Source organism: Diaporthe batatas (genome assembly GCF_019321695.1).
Source record: "Diaporthe batatas strain CRI 302-4 chromosome Unknown Contig00010, whole genome shotgun sequence".
Lineage (NCBI taxonomy): Eukaryota > Fungi > Ascomycota > Sordariomycetes > Diaporthales > Diaporthaceae > Diaporthe > Diaporthe batatas.
This window is the reverse complement of record NW_025408557.1, coordinates 720,553-739,656: the sequence shown is the minus strand read 5'-3', so window position 1 is coordinate 739,656 and position 19,104 is coordinate 720,553. Positions and strand designations below refer to the sequence as shown.

Here is a 19,104-nt window from a genome sequence, read left to right as displayed (position 1 = left end):
CGCGCAAGCTCAAGGCAGTCGGGCGGCGGAGCGAGCGAGGACTTAGTGTGAGGTTGGACGGGCGGCTGAGTCGCTCGCTGCCGGCTGGCACATGCGACCCCGGCCCTGGCTTGTTTGGCCGTTGCCAAGACCTCTCTGTCAGGGGACCCGCATGCGTCTAGACACAGCCGGTACGTACCCTCCCCCCTGCCATAAGGAGCATCCTACTCACTGCAGAACAGTGCTACCGCTCGGTGGCGTTTTTATTCCTATCTTCTTTAAAATAGCCATTCCTGGACCCTCTTTTTCTTGCGAGGCCCTCCCCTCAGACTAGACTTTCCTTGCCCCCGGAAGACCATACTCCCTCTCACAAGATCCACTTTCCCTACTGAGGTAGTTGAAATCTATAGACACACATTTACAGCTTCCTGCGGAAAAGGGGAGTTGATCTGGTAGCTGAGCAATTAAATATATTTGCTGTGAACTTCAACTTAATCACAATGTTACTTACTACGACACGAGAGGAAACGATCTTATTTAAATTGGGCTCAGAATCTGGCTATGAGCTCTGCAATCTAAGATTCTGTTCAAACTCGAGAACCGGGATACATACAATAAAAAAGCTATCAAGATCTACATGCGTCGCTGAACGGTGTTCAGGTGGCTACGGTAGGTAAAGGACTAAGTTAATCGCGATACCTCTGTCCGAGTCCTACCCACTTGCTAAGCCGTAGCACATTGTATACATGCCCAAACCCCATTTCAGTCAGAGGTGAAACCAGAAATCCTGTCCAGATCGGTGCCTCCAGATCTGAACGAAGAAAATCCGCCACTCTCCATAAGCCCTGGTTTTCTTCAAAGGGCATGGGCGTTTTCAGCTGCTCCCTCTGAAGGGCCCCGCGCATAAGGTATTGCCGCACAAGATAAGTTAATCGTCCTCCCCGAGGTCGTTCTCTGTGCCACGGGTAATGAGTCGCAATGAATTCAACGATCTTGTCTATGGGCATTTCCTGATTAGGGGTGCTCAAAATTGCCTCAGCGATCAGCTCTTTCATCGTTTGCGGTGGCTTTCGGTTCTGGTATGCTTCATTGACGAGAGCCGTATCTGGAGGGCCCCATATTTCAGGGGAATCATCCTCGGTCGGTGTTTGGCCGGGGATTGGGTTTGGAAGACACGTACCCTTTCCCATAATTACCTCCCAAAAATCTCTGTTGTCCCTCGACCGGTGCGCAGCTTCGTCGTTGGAGGACGTCTCGACTCGGGTGGTTGTAGCGTGCAGGTAAGAGGTGATCGAGTCATTGAGCGAATCGGCCTTGCCTTTCACATAGAAGATGGCGCTTGGCTCACTAGACCCGTGCACAGATCTCATGTGCTTCGTCAGATTCTTGTGCACAAAATAAGTCACCCCACATACCATACCATCCCGCGTCTCCCCACAGCGGTACCTCCGGAGTTGTTGACCGTCCATAGGTATTTTTCCGCTGGCTGAACTCTGGGCTACGAGGTATCAGATCTGTGTTGTTCTCTTGGTTTGTTAGGCAGGCGAGGCTATCCGATTGCTGCCAAACAGGTTTAGACAAGCAGCGGTTTCGAAAAAGACCGGAGGACCGTCAGTCAAGTTAAAGCAAATTTTCGGGTACTCTTCCTCCTTATCTTGAACAATTATTTGTATCCTGTACAATGTGCTTATGACCTCGGCTGAAAGACGATTCTAGACGCTTGTCTCCCTCGGCCCATTCCGACAAGGGTCCTTTGTGTTGAGCAACACAACGGGCAACCGCTGGCAAAGATACACTATAATGCCATTGTTGGGACCCTCGATGAGGTCTATCTGTAGTGGGCGGGCTGCTCTGGCATCACTTCAGGGTGGCAATCCAGTTGCGTCGCAACTTGGAAGCGAGCACGGGGCTCATCTAGAGTCGTAGATCAGAAAAGAGTTCTTCAGGGTGATGGGGATGACTCGTCGATTTGCGAATTCCAGATTTCATTGGAATTTGCTTCATAATCATGAAGCTTGTTTTTAAGGCTTGCTAGATAGTCAAAGAATGACTCGCCAGTACCAACAATATCGCACGGACAAACGCATCTTGTTCCGCCTGGACAGACAGCATGCGGGCTAAATATTCCATTTAGAAGGTGTGAGAGACGGCGTGGTAAAGAGAGTCTTGCATTCGATGTAGACGGCGACCAACAGTTGGTGGCAGTTCCGAAGGGGATATGGTCTCACTTTCCCATGATGCTTAATATATCTCATACCTAGGTGCTTCTCGACGATATTGGTCGGACTGCGAGGAGGGTAGGTTTTCATGAATCAGATTGATCTTATAGAATACATTATTGGAAAGCCAAATCAACACTTGAGGTACAACAATTTGAATGAATCTCTATGTGCGGACAGAAATGTGTAATGACTGAGATCCTGTCTTAGTAAATTATTCTGGGAGGGAGTTTTATTAGATGAAACATGATTGCAGCAAAATAAGAAAACAAACCTGAAACAAAAGTAACTGTAAACAGCTGACCGAAACGACCGGGATTGTGTGCTCAAAGAGCACGTAAACTGAAAATGACAGAATATCAAGCTACTAGTATTTCGCTGATGCTGAGAAGAAAGGTAAGGCCTCAATTTGTCTGAGCTCGTCCCGATAACTAGCTTTCAACCGCCATCGGCCCGCCATTCCTGGGACTTGCTCAAATACCTTCGATCCCCGAGGTTTGATCGACCGAAAGAGCTGGCGCTTAAGATTGACATGCGACGCGATCGGCTTCTCATACCATGTACAATTCTCCATAATGTAGCGTTTGATTTCCACAAAGGATAAATGCTGATGTGGAGCGCTCAGGATTGCCTCTACGATTACTGGCCTGAGCTTCGCTACGGTCCCGTTATTCTCTACTTTATGTTCGGCTGGACTCGAACGTTTATTCTTTCGGTGTGAGTTGATGTGCCACATCATGTTTTGGCGAACCGCGTACGGTTTCCCGCATACCCGACCGGTGCTGGCAGATATCTCTCCACAGCGGAATCTGTAGGCATTTCCCTTTGCGTCACAAAGTTTCGGCGTGAAAGGTGGAGATTTGTTATGAGTGGTCTCCCGGTCGTGGTCCTCTTGATTGTTGGTGGTAGCTCGGGTGTCGGCTGCAGGCCGGGAATCCATTTCTTGACGCCCCTCGCTGTCCAGGGACAAGGAGGCTTGCGAAGGCATCTCGGTGAACTTACCTTGACTTCCCTGTGTGTTCATAGTGGTTTACTTACCTGATCCTCTGTCGGGAGACTTCAGTGTACTGTTCAAGTTTATCGCAGAGTTACACCGGGTTGTAAGTGCTCAGGTGATGATTGCTTGCTGTTGTAAGATGGATGATATCAATCAGGGGGTCCAATGTTCAGCTCAAGTTGACATCATGCATCTTTTTATATCATCTCCAAATGATTCATGTGCTTTCGAGACAAACTCTCTTAGTACATAATCCCGTACTCCGTTTGAACAAGCCCTTTGTGAATCTCACAATTGACCCTCTGCCGTTCGCGGAAAGGATTCCATGGACGTGTCTGCTCACCTGGCCCAACTCTATACGCGGCTTTGTGCTTCAGACGTCTGACAAGCACATGTGGCATGAAACTACAATAATATTGTAATTAACGCAAAACAATTTCCTGGACGCTTCAACGCCACTTAGCAGATCAATTGAATGAGGAAGTGGAGGCTTGATACCGTCCGCATGCATGGCAATTCGTGAATGATGAAGAGCTAATCCGGCGTGATGCTCAAGCATTTCAACGTAGACTATTGTTGGAACGCCTGGCAGAGCGAGGCAGGCAGTGACAAATATGTATCGTCACCTGCGATTTGCGATTGATCAGGGTATTTCCCGAAAGATGAAATTGGAGTCGGCAACTCAAAGTCGTATAGACGCGAATCAATTCTCTTGAGTGTCTAGTTTACGGTCAGGACACCTCCCGCCGCGATGGTCTCGCACATCCCTTTGAGCACCTTTGCCCCCCACACAAAGTCACTCTCATCCAAGTATACCTGACCCGAAAACCTAGCCCAAAATGTTCCTTTGTACCACACAATGGCCACAAAGGTATTGTGTTGCTTCACCAGGGTCTCGCAAATCCAGGCCTGCACTCCTGCGGCTTCCTCCGCATTGCTTATCCGGACAGGCAACCTGACCATCACCATACAACACTGCCTCGTCAGCGTCCCATCCTCATTGTCCATGACCTCGGTGCCAAGGATCTCGGCGGCCGCGAGGCCGCCCTTTTTCGCCAGCTCCCAGCAGTAACTCATGATGGCGGCCTCGCCGCCGCAGACCGTCCGGCGGAACTCCAGAGCCGCGGGGGCACAGAGCAGAGACGCGTTGTCCACGCTGCCCACGAACTCGAACTGCTCCACAAAGTAGCTCTTGTCAGAAGGGGGCAGCGGGTTCAGCGCGCGCACGGCACCCGGCCGCGGCCGCGGCTGGAAGGCGTGCGACGTCGGCAGGGACGAGCGGATGAGGTGCTGGTTGCGCAAGGGCACGTAGAGGACGGCGCTTCCCCGAGGCGTGTACAGCCACTTGTGGCAGTTCGACGTGAGGAAGTCCGGGTCCAGGGCCTTGATGTCCAGTGGTAGGTGGCCTATGCCGTGGGCGGCGTCGATGAGGGTCATGACGCCGAGGTCCCGCGCGATGGAGGTCATCTCTTCGAAAGGGAGGCGCACGGCCGGGAGGCTGGTGATGGTGTCGAGTATGGCGAGCTTGGCGCGCCCGTTCTGGGCGAGGATGGTGTTGCGGAAGGCAGTGAGGATCTCGGCGTCTGAGCAAGGGAGGGTGAAGTCGACCTTGGCTGACTCCGCTCCCGTTGTCTCCATGATGTATTCGATCGTGTTCACATTGGAGCGATAGCTTATGTCCAGGTAGACGATCACGTCTCCCTGTTCGAATCTCAGGTTGCGCAAGATGGTGTTGACGGCTGTCGAGACGTTGGGAACTATGACGAGCTCATCGACAGGTACATCCAGATAGGATGCGACAGCTGCACGGGACTCGTCAAGCAGATCCGGGTACTCATATCGTTTGTAGCGATCTGGTGCTGCCTCTGAGGCGTCCTGGAAGCGGCGCAGAGCCTCTCGGACGGGCTTGGGTGCGCACCCAAACGAGCCTGGAGAATTGTGAGAATTCATTACTTCCCAACTCACTAGACCAACTTTCGATCAACTCACCGTGGTTGAGGTTGACTTGTTTCTCTTCCAAGAGAAAGTGCTGAAGCATCTCATGCCCGAATGGTGTACGGGTTGCTTCGGCCATCTTGTGTAAACTTCAATAGATTGTGCGGAATTTTGTCACGCCACGGCAGGTTCTCGGTGATCTATCATCTACTTAGTTACATCGAATGTCACGAGCTTTGCCTGCATAGAGCCCTCAAGTACTTTTTAGTTGCCAAGGCCCCCTCGTGAGTCACTTAGGAACAGTCACCCCTTGCAATGGTTTTGTGCTCATATGCGCACTGACACTATGTAGTCGAATTTGGCCTAAAGCTCATATGACTCTTCAGCAGAATCTGCCGAGGTCGACCCTAAGAAGCTAATCCCCCTTTTTTTAATCCTCAATCATGAACAGCCAATACACAACTGCCTTAGACGATTGCTCACCCTCTTGCCGGGCTCGAGACCGCCTCTATTCCAGCATCGTGATGGGAATTTGTACCAACCAAGTCTCTGACTTCAAGCATTGCAACAATTTGATTGTAACTCAAACAGCGCCTCCTCCTTAATATCAGGTGCATATTATGGGTAATCTGAGTAGGACCAGCACTGACTGGACCCACAATATCTATTACACCTGCCACAAAATACTAGTAAACACCACACTTGTGGAGAAGCTTAAATCTGGGAAGCTCCAATTGTGGTGACGGTATATGAGCACGAGGAATGGCTGCAATCGAGTGATAGATGCAAGGGTGCATGCTGGCAGCAGTGATGTTCAATGTACCACTCACTTGTAGAACAAAGCGACTGTTCGACTGTTCAGGTGGAATCTGCTACCCCAGGACGCCTTTTGTTCCTTAGTATATAGCAACCAAGACTCCCGGCAATTTAAGCCATGCCCTTTATCGGAACTCGTCCCCGAAGAGTTTTTCGATGGCTGGATATGGTTCTTAAGTATTGAGGCGACTGGCTGTGTATCAGAAGGAGGCTCAAATGCGAGTAAATTATTGCCGTTGCAGATGGAACATTCAAAAATGAGACCACCACAGCCATGGGAGCAGCTGAACATGCGCGCTTGTCTTGTGAAACAAGCACATGTCACTTCAGATCTGAGTTGCCAAGTTCCTACCTAGGCATCTTCACCGAAGACGGGGCCAATAGCATACCTGGGTACCTAAGTAGCTTGATAGCCCACAGCCCCCACGAAGGATTCACATCATCCCTAGTGGCTGCATGCTGCAGCCTGCCTCAGGGAAAAACGACTCCCATTGCACATGAAAGGATGATTGTGCGGTTGATCATGCACAATGCAACCACCACAAATGCCATTCTTTAGTGACCGGTCAGCCAAAACGCCTCCTTTGATGGTGGGTTGCCTCGGTCAAATGGGCGCGGAAAGCTCCGGAGCCTTGTCGTTCTTCCACACCAACGCCACTAAACATATCAGGCTCCGGCTTTGAGGGACTTCAGATATAACTGTCGGGACGTAGAGAAACCCCGCTTCTCTTGTATCACTCCTTCCAAACATGCTGTTTCGATAAGGCTTCGGCACTGACCAGAGCGCAAGGACGACTGCTGTATGCTACAGAGGGTGCAGGGAACTCGGGGCAAAAAAAACTCAGGACGACGAGATCATCTACTTCAAATGTGAGTAAGACTTGCTTTTTTTTCTCAATCTCAGAAAACTCCGATTCGCATAGACCCTATACAGCCTTTCCGTATTTGCTAGTATATCTATGCTAATGAGTTTCACTTGAAGCCCACAACCACCTTCACCAGGAAATGATAATAAGCATAAGACAAGCATACGATCTATGACTTTGATGGCCGCTACGAGTGATTTATACGGCGCGCTACACAATTCTCGCCTCTGGGACGGCCTTAGCGGTCGGAGATACATCCCGAATAGCGCGCTGCGTGAGATCCTACCGAGAGACAATGTCATCGCTGAACTTAACAAGCACCGGAAACGACGACTGCTTCCATTGCCTCGACAAAGTGAAAGCTCGAAGAAGCTCGCAGACAGCATTCTGGGACGTGGAAGAAAACTGTTCGCGATCTTGATAATGCTGAATTTGTCCTGGGAGATCAAGGATCTGCTCGACGCTGGACTCACGGATGAGGACCTGCCACTGTTGAAGAGCGGTAACTGCTTGACTTCATCGGCTAAGAAGACGAAAACGTTCGAGTGGCCTGTCAATTGGGGCCCGGAAAAGGCAGATTACTTCGTCGACACGGCGCAGTGGTTACTTTTGGCTCCTGTCTTTTGCACAAGAGGGGCGCACAAGGACCTTGCTCAAGAATGCCCACTGCCTTTTGTAAAGGTAAAGGAGATCTCGGGGGGACAGATCAGCGTTGTGTATAAGGTTTCGATCGATCCGAGTCATCAAAAAGGATTCGAGGTGAGCACAGTCAACTTGTAACCCCCCCCGCCCTTCTATCTGCCTAGGCAGCAGGGGACATAACTAACGAAAGCCAAGATCGAAGCACCTAGTCTCGAGGTTGCACTAAAGGAATTCCGATACCCGAACGACTTCAAAACGGAGCGGGAAAATCTCAACGCGATTCGTGGCTCATGTTCGAGCAATCATATCACCCAGAGCCTTGAGACATTCTCCCAGGGTAACAAAAGGTACATCATCTTTCCTTGGGCTGAAGGGGGAGACCTTGACAACTTCTGGAAGGAGAAGAATCGCGAACATCGATCCCCTCAGCTAGCCGATTGGTGTCTGCGGCAGATGCTTGGTCTTGCGGAGGCACTTGATTTTCTCCATAACCAAATTGGAAATCAGGCTAATTTCCGCCACGGCGACTTGAAACCTGGCAATATCCTGCATTTTCCTGCCAAAGAAGACCCGTACGGTGTCCTGAAGATTGCCGACTTTGGGATTTCTCGCGTCCACAATGTTGCAACCTTGCAGAGGAAGGGAGTAGAGACAACGACCCGAGCAACAACTCCTTCCTATGAGGCCCCGGAGGCCTTATCAAGAGGCATACCACGCTCACGCAAGTACGATATTTGGTCTCTGGGGTGCATATACCTAGAGTTCACTATTTGGTTCATGCGCGATTGGCGTGCTGTTGAGAATTTTAGTCTTGCACGGAAGTCTACAGCAGTAGGCGACGACGAGTTGGCTCTCTTTTACTACAAAAAGGACAGCACGGCCGAGGACAGCATCGAAGTCCACCCTGCAGTGGCCGATAATATCACGAGTCTCAGACAGGTGGCCGAGGGCGCGGAGGGTACAACATTTGGGGATTTGCTCGATACCATTGAGTTCAAGTTGCTCAGAGTCAAGGTAGAGGACCGAATTGACGCAAAGAAGCTATGTGAACTACTGTCAGCGGTTCTACAGCGAGCACACGGAGACCAGGGCTGACTCACTGAGGGACCCGAGACATGATACTGCCTTTCTCTTACCTGAAATTTCTTATATCTCGCAATTCGCACTGAATTGATATTCAAATCACCCCATTCACACTTCCTCGCGATTTAGTTTCCCTACATCGGTTCTTGGAGCAGGGCTTGATGCTGCTGAGGTTCATGGTCTTGTGTTTGCCACACCCTTTCAGTATTTAAATGTAACTATCATGACTGTATGACCCCCTGATTAATTCAACCTATTGTTTGACTATAAGTAAGGCAACTCAAAATCGTGTTGGATTATGATTAGAAAAAATGACAATCATGGAAGTAGCTAGGTATGCTCAGACACAAGTGACATTCGCCTAAGTACCCCCTCAAGTAGCAAGAATGTACAGAAAAATGTCAGCAAGCATGCGCAGTCAATATGACGCCTGGCCGGCCCAGATTAAACACATCACCTCATTTACCAATTCTTTAACCAGCAGTAGACTTGGAAATCTGATGCTTCCATGATGTGAATTGATCAAAGTACCTCCAAGAAACGGTCCAAAACAAACAGTATAATCACTACAGCCACAGTAATTCCATCCGAAACGGGGCGCAGAGATCCGATACAATTAAATTCAGCGTCTCGCGACCCCGGATCCGTATTCCTTCGACAAATCAACTCTAACGCACTCGGATGATCTTGCGCGATCCGTCTTTTATGACCTCTCGACCCGGTAGAGTACCCGCCCCTATTCGCCTATAGAGGACACCCGTGCTGTCTCCCTTCAACGGCGACACAAGAATCACATAGATCTTCCGGGATACCTTGATGCGACCAGGCACATACTTCTCCTCGCCCAACACAACGACCAACCAACCTGATCCATCATTATCCCTGCCACAGTCGAGCACAACTTGGGTCATATCCAACGACTCATAGCCAATGTCCAGTTCTTGCCCCACAACAACGAGTTCCAGCTCATGGATCAACAAGCCATCCGAATCTACCCTCATATCCTTGAAAGGACTGGGCATTTCTTGCGAGTTCCAGATCACTTGACCGTACGGTACTTTCATATATGAGATGCCCCCATCATATGCCATCCAAGACCATGATGGCACCTTTCGGAGAAGCCTCTCAGAAAGCAATCTCATTGACGCTTGGCTCTTGTTTCGTTGCCAGAGAAGGGTGCGGTGCAGGTATTCTTCAAAGACACCGTATTTTCCTCTCGTTCCCAGAGACTTTAATAGACGCCGCTCAATTCCGAGGATTGCAACTTGTCGGTCGTCCGGATACGTGAAGGATCGTGTGGAGTATTGTTCGTAAAGACTAATGAAGTAATTGATTTTGTCGTCCTTGGCCAGGTCCTCAATGTATTGTGGAAAATGAGCATCTCCAAGCAAAGCTGATTTGCGACTAAAGTAAATAAAATTTTAGCATCCCAGAATACAACTTTCAGAGCGCAATGAAGGTGCTAGGTGCACTGGCACAACAGAAGCCTAGCGATCGGAAAGCTGTTGAAACAAACTTACTTTTGCAACTTTGTCAACGTCTCGCAGTAAACTCCTTTCCCGCATTCCCAATAAATTTGGCGCTTAGCGAAGTAAATTGTTCTGCGTGACAGCGCCCGCTCTTGTAACACCCAGCCGCGCTGGTTCAGTTCGCTATTCTCGACATCTTCTCGAAAGTCGTCGATCCGGTCACAGATATAATACGGCGGACCCTTCAAAGGCCGCACCGCCTTGCATAATCGCTCCACTCGCTGTTGAGATAGGAAGCCGTCTTCAGATGACCGAGATCTGGTAGCAGCGATGGTACAATAGGCATTGGCGAAAACATCCTCCATTTTCACGGACTCGTAGAGCCAGTCTTGATCAGAGTCTTGTATAATGCAGAGACAATCAATCCACAGATAGCGTAGCCCTAGCTCCTTCGTGACATAGACTGCATCTTGGAAAGTCTGCGGAAGTGATGTTGTCTTGAATCCTCGCTCCAGATACGTGATCTTGTCGCTGGTAGCCTGCATAGAAGGCCCGATTGTCCCCCAGCGGTGAGAGAGTGCAACATATTTGGGATTGCATTTTAAAGAAGACGATTTGACAAGTTGGATCGTAGAATCATCTCCGTGTCCAGGGCAGTTGACGTCCAAGAGTCGTGTGGGTAAGATGCGTTTGTCTTCAGACCAACAGCGATGTGAAGTATCGCAAACCCGAATCCACTCGCGCAGCAGCGCGGTTTGAATTACACTCATCATGGATGGAAGTTGAGGAAATCCCAATTGTAGAGATACGGCTGCCGGGGCAGCAAAGTCTGTACCGCGTGTCCTTCAGCACTTTCTGGCTTTCCGGGAAGATGTTGGGGTTTGCATGTCATACCTGGGTGCCCAATAATTGATAGAACAGGCTCTTGGTACCGACTGAAAGAGAATGTCGACCCAATGCGAAAGAATTCCACATGGGTCTCATTAATTTTTCCGTTTCGTTTTACACATTCAAAGAGCATCAGACATAAGTCGCAATTTTCCTGCTCTGTTTGCAGCTTCGCAACGGTGGTTTTAATTGAAAACCCGCCTTCCCATATGTCAAGACCGGCACAGCCATTTCTCAGATTGGGCTTCCGAGGAATTGATGGGAACACTAGCCAGGGCTTGGTTTTACGAAACAGATCTCGAGCGAAGATGCCATCTCCAGAGAAGGTCCAGACATCGTCGAGCTAATCATGCCATTAGAAGGGTAGGCTAGATTAAAGCATTCGGTTGATCCAACTCACCGGCTGGTTGATCAAATTAGTAAAAGCTATTGGAAGTCATCAAAACAGCGGGACTGGATATTATTCAGAAACTTACTGTCTTCACTGTAAGTCAGCACCGGGACATAACTGCAACTAGAGGCATGACTTACAACCTGAGGCCCAAAATTCAATCGAGTTGTTAGCATATGACGTTGGCTCAAGCTATCGATGATCTAACGACCTGCAATTTGAATGGTGCACTTACGCCACGCTGATGCGTGGTGGTTAGCTCTGGTGAAAGTACTGTGAAGTTCGGCTAGGCGGATATACGCACATACTATCATGGCACAAATTGTGTTAGCAATAGCCATATGGGTGGGCTGTTGAGGAGACTTACTCCCTAAACAATGTTCCTGTTAGTAAATCCCTTCCGGCGTCCTACTCATCCTCATTTCTTTGCTCAGACAAAGCAATCCTTACTTTCTGTGTGGACACCCAAGTTGCGGTCAATGATCATGTCCCGGCAAGATTCGCAAGTGCAAGAAGTGACGTACCGGTACTCCCTCTCTGGTGACTATGTCATCCGTTGGTGCATTCCTAACCCCCTGAGGGGCAGAAACACGGTCGTGTACCGCGTGGTGGACCAAGTCGTCTCCGAGTGAGGCTCCATGCCTGGGTGGAGCTTGTGGCTTCGGGGTTATCTGGGGCATGGGGTAACTTTTCAGGCAATTATCCAGATACTTCTTATCCTTCACTGCGCGAACGTGTATAGCCTCTATCGCTCCAAACATTTCCTTGGCATCCGCACGGCACTCTTGCCGCTTTAGTGGATTGTCCACACGGTTGATTCTGATCATCAACAGCCTGCTGTCCACCAGTTCAAGTAAAGCCTTGATGGGAGAGTCGCTAAAGCACCGTGGGTCCGTTCTCCTCATCTCTTCCAGAAGCACCCGAATGTTCTGATTTATTGTGCAAGACGCAAGAGCTCGCCTTTTGAGGTTGTCCAATTCACCAGGCTCCATACGCGAGGTGTCGCTGCTCGTTTCGCTCTGTAAAGCCTCCAGAGTTCGTTCTGCATCCGGTGAGAACCAGAATTTGTGTTGACCTAGAATTTGACGGTGAAGAGTGTGCAAGCCGGATTTTCCATAGAGGATCCAAACGATGGCCTCAAGGCAGATGCAGCCGAAAGACCATATATCGTAGGCTCGAGATCTAGCCCCACCATGGAGGATGTCTGGCGGCTCATATCTCTCCGTACCCGCGATGGAGCGAGTGGCATCCTTGCGAAATCTCGTGGGTTCGCCGTGTACCTTGGTCAGGCCAACATCTGCAATGACCAGTCTTCCCTTGCCAGGGCCCATGAGCAGAATATTGTCTGGTTTCAAGTCGCCATGCCGGCAATTTGTCTCTTTATTTTCTGCGACCTTCGGAGATAGATAATGACTGTCCTTGAGGAAGTGAAGGCTGCGAATAGCACCTGACAAACCTGCAAGTTGCTCCAACATCCATTTTACATTAGCAGCAGCAGGGGCCCCACTATCGGAATCTCCAGGATGATTGTCTTCCCAGTACTCTCGCAGATTGGCAGTGGCCCACGGGAACATGATGTAGTAACCATTGTCGCCATGCTGGAAGGTGCACAAAGCCTTGATTAGATGTGCATTTGAGACGTTCTGGAAAATTTTCAGGGATTCGATCTCATTGTCGTATGCAGTCGTCACGTTGTAGTTGTCCACAACACTGACGTTGACACTGAGCATCTTCACTGCCACTGGACCTCCCAACTTTTTTTCTGGGAATACCTAGAGCGATTTGTTAGAGTTTTCTGTTCAATCCACAATGCGGCATGTTAAACACATACGGGGTCCTTGAAATTGTGGTTGGATGGGTGCACCCAAGCCTGGTAGACGGTGCTGAAGGTGCTCGCTTTTGAAACAGGATCCACTCCGGGTGGAAGGTAGAAAGGCAGAACTCTCCTTGGAGAGAACCTGCAACGTTGTGACGTTTCGGAAAACACGGGGGCCATGAACTTCCATTGCGAGTCACAGAAAGTCTCAATGGCCCAAATTGTCATGGACCATTCATTCTTGCATGTGGCGTCAAGGAGTTGTGCCAGTGCGTCTTCACACTCTGAGCTATTCACATCGCGTTTGGACACGAGGTAGAATATGTGAGGTCTTTTTGCATCAGGCTCCAGAACAATGGGCAGATAATTGTCGCAAACACCAAATTCCTCGAAGTCTTTGATAGCTTTTGCCTTGTCGATGAACACCAGAGTGGCAAACACCTTGCAGGCCTTGCGGCGGATGAAGTCATACGTTCTCTTGGAGTAGTGCGTGCCTAGTGCCTTCTTGACAGCATCGGTGGTGAACAGCTGTTCGAGCTTGCCTTCAGGCATGAAGGTAGTGTCTGGATGCCTGCGGTCGAATGTCGGGTATGCTGACTGCACGAAGTTCTGCTTGATTTGTCCGCCCAAATCGGGGACCATTTCCCGCCCCGTGGAATGCCTCTTGATGAGTGTTCCCGGGCCGGGAGGGTTCGCCATATCGATCTTGGGCTCCGTCCTCGGCTTCTGGCGGAACTCGAGAAGCTTGTTTCTCACACCTGCAAGACCGCACATGTGGAGGAAATAGACAGTGTACGTTTGATATTGATGTCATGAAACGGACATAATCCTCCTATTGTCAGCTGGCCCCCGTCGTTGACCAAGGCGAAGTATCAATCACTGTCATGGAACAGTGTGAGAGGTAACTTATCTGTGAGGGCTTCACGCTTGTGTCATTCTATATTTATACTTGTCATACCGGCGTTGCTGTGTGCAAGGCTCTGAGCTATAGGGTACTGTTCGAGATAGCAGATACGCGTGAAGTGCTCATTCGAAGTCCGAATAGGAAGCTGGAAGTCATCAGCAGGCTGTGAGATGAGGGGTTTTGTTGCTCGTGGCGTCACGCAAGGAGCCGAGAGTGGTCAGCAGGCTGTGAATTGGGGGGGTGGTTACTTGCTCATATCGTCGCGCTGCAGTATGTTCATTCCGAGATCATGTCGATCGAAAAGCACTTAGGCAATTCCTGGGTTGAGTTGCATGCTTGACTGTGAGTTGGCACATAGTGTCATGCAGGCCGGCTGGGAATGTGCTTCTCTTATCACTGATTTAGGCGCTGACACAGGACCCAATCCAAATTCTCCTAAGCTTGCATGTGATGTTGGAAATAAGACAAATCAAAACCGCCCCTGGCAGCGTTGCGGCACACTCGCATACACACAGCCAAGACTGCCTGCTGCTCATGTTCCACAGCATGGCACTATCCCAGTAATGACTGTAGGCTTGTCTAGCTTGTCTAGGAAGCATCGGTAGGCGGGTTGTTAGAATCACTGATTCAATGTTCTTACCCAGCAGCCCAGGTGTAGCGGTAATGGGTTTCGGCAATGGTGACCCATGTGGCGTGTCACCGCCCATGGCAGCCATATAGGAGTACCAGTCCGAAAATTGTTATTAGAATGATAAAATAACTAGGTAGGATAATGTGGTTTCATTCTTAATCTGTGGGTACCTGACAGTGACTGCTAAACGCTTAAACATAACTCTTATTGTTGATACCCATCCCCTCCCGATCATGCCCTACAGTACCTAGGTAGTAAAGACAAATGATTTAATTTCTGATTAACAAACATAGGAAAGACACAAGCCCAGTTGGGGGCCGACAGGACAAGACTTGCCAGCATGTTATCCTGAAGTCTCAATGCCGCGGCTCATTACGGATTGGATTAATACACTTCCCCGTCACGACGGTGCGCCCCTTAGCCTTCTCTGTACGCCGTAAGGCTGAGTCCACATGCACCTATCGTATTATAATTATAGTTATAGGTACATTATCTTTTTAAACTCTGGGTCTCAAGCGTTCACCACCTTATGAAGGCGCCATATATGTCCCTGGATGTATGCTTATAGAAGTGAAACCAGGTAATACACTTCCAGGATTGAAAGGGTTGTAGTGAGGCTACGGTAAGAGATGAGCATGAGAAACGAGAGAACAGACCGTATGAGGGGAAATATGCAGGAAAAGCTGCAGATATATAATAAGACTTATGGTGCCCAGGTCCCGATGGCACCGGTCATTCGGCAAACCGCTGAACCCAGTCCATACCACACCTCCAAATATTTTCATCGCCGTGGAAATCGATCAATAAAATTTCTTGCATATGGCCACATCAAATGCACGATTTATCAACTGGCGGGGGAGTGTCCAAGAAGAAATAAATCTCAGAGAAGCGAGAGACGAGGAGCTATGCCAACTCAAAGCCTTGCCGTACCACGATCGACTCACCGAGTTCGTTCGTGGATCCGTGTGGGGGACAACATTAATGTTCTCGACTTCAGGCCTTTGCATGCCATGAATGTTCGCCATCTTCAGCGGAGGCTGGCGAAAGGAACACAATATCTACTAAATCCGACCGCGTGTCACGCTCAGCTAGAGCGCATCAGGCAAACACCGAGACAACTTGAACATATTAGGTAGCAACATGGCAAGCATCAAGTGATAATTATCCTAACTTTTATGCAGGCAGTGCTCTTTGCGATCTTGAATTTGTTCATACAGCCGGATGGGGGACAGCTTTTGTCAAGGATATAGCAGCATCTACAATTGACAATGGACCAGGTTCCAAGTTGTCAGGGTCTATATTGTCAGAGTTCAACCTACAGCTATCAGGAGACTCTGGGACAATTATAAGCGCTACTCAGACGCCGATCTTTTGGGATTATTTGATCCGTTCCTCGAGCGGCAAGAATGGCCCGTCAACACGGGGCAGGACCAGGGGAAAGCAGAGGATATCAAGAAACGTGCTAAAGAGTTCCACATGGCTCTAAATTGATTCTTATTTGCAATTCTCGGTGATTCTTTCTACAATGGCGACGAGCTTTTGCAGGACCTGGCTTAGCCTGCCCTTGCAAGTACCTGGGAGAAAGCCCACCCTTGGCAGTCGTGTCAGGGAGTCCTCTACCTCGCGCTGGCGTCAAGTAGACCGATCTGACAGCATCCCGCAAAAGTCTGTGTTAATGCTAATGCTAATGCTAATGCTATCGGCATTGTGATTTTGATTTTGATTTTTTTTGGTCTCTCAGATGTTGTTATTTGATGAAGGAGTCGCAGGTACTTCATGTGGACGGATTGTGAGCGGCAGGTATGGTGCACTGAACCCTGAAGCAACGGTCCCTTTTGACGTCACTAAAATTTTTACAGACCCTGCCAACGATTGTAAAAGCTCCGTGATTACACTGAAGTTGGGTGCGCCATCTCCTTATTTGACGCAAAAGCGTTCAAAAGACTGGACCTCTTGAGCTTGGGATAGAGACTCGGTTTGTCTATCGCAATGGCCGCGGAAGGCTCGTCCCAAGCAGGTCTGGCGCAGGACGTGGACACGGGCGACAGCACCAACAACAACCCCGACGCAGCCGTGACGATACAGAGGATCCAGGAGCTCCTCAAGACCAAGAACGACACTTCAAGGTTTGTCGGCCTCGCACTTCTAAAGTCTGTCCTCGACAACTCACCACAACTCCGAGAAGATGAGGAAGCCGTCACGACACTGTGGCACAGCGTGTCGCCCAAGTTCCTGGACCGCCTCCTGAGGAGCGGTGCCAAGGCGGGCCCATCGCCCAAGGACGCCAGGGACATGATCGATATCGCTGTCGGTGTCGTCCACATCTTCTCGGTTCTCCTCCCAGACGAGTCAAAGAAGGAACCGAGCCTTGTCGGTCGGGTACCAGCGCTGGTGTCGGTGATACTGCACAGGCAAGTCATCTCTTCCCCCACATCTCGAGCCTCCGCTGACGCGCCGACGCAGCTCCAAAGAGACGACGCAGCTTGTGCTGCAGACTCTACTGACTCTCGTCAGCCGGCCAGAAGGGGCCAAGGAGTTTGTTTCCGTGGACGATGTCAGCGCTCTCATCGAGATTGCCCCCTCGCAACCTCTGGCGTTGAACATCTTTCTCTATGCTTACGCTCAGTCCGCCGCCTTCGTCGAAGATGCGGCTTCTATGCAGTCCAAGCTTGACAACATCATCCAAAGCCTGGTCGCATCTTTCAAGGGCACAGATGCTGTCACCCTTCTGGCCTTCCTCGCCGAGCTCCTGCGGAGACTCAGCCCCGAAGTGAGCTGCCCGGGTGGACCTGCTCTGAGTGCTTGTGACTGACCATTCCACAGTGCCTAACCCAAAATCCAGCCTGGTTGAAGACCATCACGGGCTTCATCCGCAACCTCGTGACTAGCAAGCCAACAGCAGCTGGCCGTGCGGCTTACACAAACCTCGCCGCTACCCTACTTCAGATCTATCCCGCTGCGGCATCAAAACTGCTTTTCACCGACGAGGGCAAGTCAGAGAAGCCGTTCCCATACCTCCTGGTCAACCTGGTACTCGTCGACCTCCGCTCATCCTTCCCAAATCTGCTGGCTAAACTCAACGATCCCAACTACGAAAGTATATCCAAGCGTATCGCATCAGCCTTTGACGTCGTGTCGGCCTTCATCGGCTTCCTCGTCCGCTTCCTAGAGGACGAAAGCCCCGAGAACTCCATATCGCTCATGATGGCACCAAACTTCCTATTCAAACTACGACAGTCAATTGCCGAGACCCTGTCCCTCGCGATCGAGTACCTGCGCGACCGGTGGGACGGCGCAGAAGCAGGCGCCATGGGCCTCCACCCAGACGCAAGGCCAGGCGCGGCCAACACATCGCGGGGCTCCCACTTCACCCTGTCCTGGGACTCCAAGATTGACCGCGCCAACCAGGACCCCCTCATCCTCGCCGCCATCAGGACGCTGGCCCTCTGGCTGCGGGAGGACGAGAACGACATGCTGAGGAGGGAGGCCACGGGGCTCACTGACATGTTCATGGACCTCTACAGGTCCAGCGCGGAGCGAGGGGCGCGCCTCGACTTCAGGCGGCCGGTCCTCGTCGCGCTGGAGGGCACGACCGCGCTCGAGGACGGCGCCGCGGCGCTGCTGGAGCACGACGGCTGGGACGTCCTCACGCGGGACCTGCTCGCCATCCTGCGGTCGACCTCGTCCGCGAGCGACGAGGCCGAGGCGGCCAGGGGCGTCGAGATCGTGCGCGTGCTGATCCCGGCGGTGGAGGGGGAGAGCCCCGGCAGCCGCGAGGCGTGGATGGCGGTCGTCACGGCCGTCGCGGGGTGGGACGTGCCGGACGCCGAGCAGCCACCTGCCGTGTACGAGTTCCAGGTCGCTGTGCTGCAGCTCGTCGCGGCGCTGATGGAGAACACGCGCCCTGGGGTGCAGAGGCGATATGTCCATTCGACCAGTGCCGTGCTTGGCATCGTGGAGCAGCTCATGGGGAAGATTGTCAAGGTGCATGACGAGGCGCTGGAGGATAGCCTGAGGGATGTGGAGACTACCCTCAGCGGGCTGAGGTAGAATAGAGGCCTGTCTTTGTGGCTTCAGTCGGCAGTGATGCTGTGCCTGTGAGGGACCTTTTCCTTCGTTAAGATCGAGGAATCAGTCCAGCACACAGGCTGAAAGGGTCAAGCTAGAGAACGGGTTCATATCACCAGAGTGTGAAGTGTGGCACATATTGTTGTGGATGTATTAAGGAGCAGAATACATATGCACGGTTACAGTACCTTGCTATAATCTCCTGGTGTGCTAACTGTCGGCAATTGGGTTCGCCTTATGGGTATTGTGCTTGGGGAGCCCTGGTTTATGCTTTTTTACTATGTTTTTGCTGACGATGAGAATTGGAAAGCAAGGATCATATATTCCTATCCGGAAACCATACAAGTTTTATCGTCCCAATCTCTGAGCACATAGAATTTCCATAAGCAGGGCAAAATGG

At 50.7% G+C, this 19,104-nt stretch overlaps 4 protein-coding genes across 4 annotated transcripts; 2 read left to right on the top strand and 2 right to left on the bottom strand.

The window, feature by feature from the left end:
- Window positions 1-3,915: 3,915 nt before the first annotated feature.
- On the bottom strand, window positions 3,916-5,274 carry KVR01_008439 (uncharacterized protein; the record flags this gene model as incomplete). The annotated part of the gene is made up of 2 exons (XM_044793933.1): window positions 5,185-5,274; window positions 3,916-5,123 (listed from the first exon to the last, which is right to left on the bottom strand). The coding sequence occupies exons 1-2, from the start codon at window positions 5,267-5,269 to the stop codon at window positions 3,916-3,918; spliced, it is 1,293 nt and encodes a 430-aa protein (XP_044642206.1). The 5' UTR covers window positions 5,270-5,274.
- Window positions 5,275-6,623: 1,349 nt separating this feature from the next.
- Window positions 6,624-8,867, top strand: KVR01_008846 (uncharacterized protein). The gene is made up of 3 exons (XM_044790567.1): window positions 6,624-6,816; window positions 6,929-7,571; window positions 7,650-8,867. Exons 1-3 carry the CDS (start codon window positions 6,749-6,751, stop codon window positions 8,547-8,549), a joined length of 1,611 nt encoding a protein of 536 aa, XP_044642613.1. The 5' UTR covers window positions 6,624-6,748; the 3' UTR covers window positions 8,550-8,867.
- A 338-nt stretch (window positions 8,868-9,205) lies between these two features.
- On the bottom strand, window positions 9,206-13,875 carry KVR01_008767 (uncharacterized protein; the record flags this gene model as incomplete). The annotated part of the gene is made up of 8 exons (XM_044788176.1): window positions 9,206-9,941; window positions 10,058-10,835; window positions 10,901-11,237; window positions 11,295-11,320; window positions 11,371-11,428; window positions 11,521-11,571; window positions 11,810-13,057; window positions 13,117-13,875. 8 exons carry the CDS (start codon window positions 13,873-13,875, stop codon window positions 9,206-9,208), a joined length of 3,993 nt encoding a protein of 1,330 aa, XP_044642534.1.
- Window positions 13,876-16,503: 2,628 nt separating this feature from the next.
- On the top strand, window positions 16,504-18,891 carry KVR01_008661 (uncharacterized protein). The gene is made up of 3 exons (XM_044783856.1): window positions 16,504-17,047; window positions 17,100-17,406; window positions 17,460-18,891. Exons 1-3 carry the CDS (start codon window positions 16,626-16,628, stop codon window positions 18,684-18,686), a joined length of 1,956 nt encoding a protein of 651 aa, XP_044642428.1. The 5' UTR covers window positions 16,504-16,625; the 3' UTR covers window positions 18,687-18,891.
- Window positions 18,892-19,104: the final 213 nt, after the last annotated feature.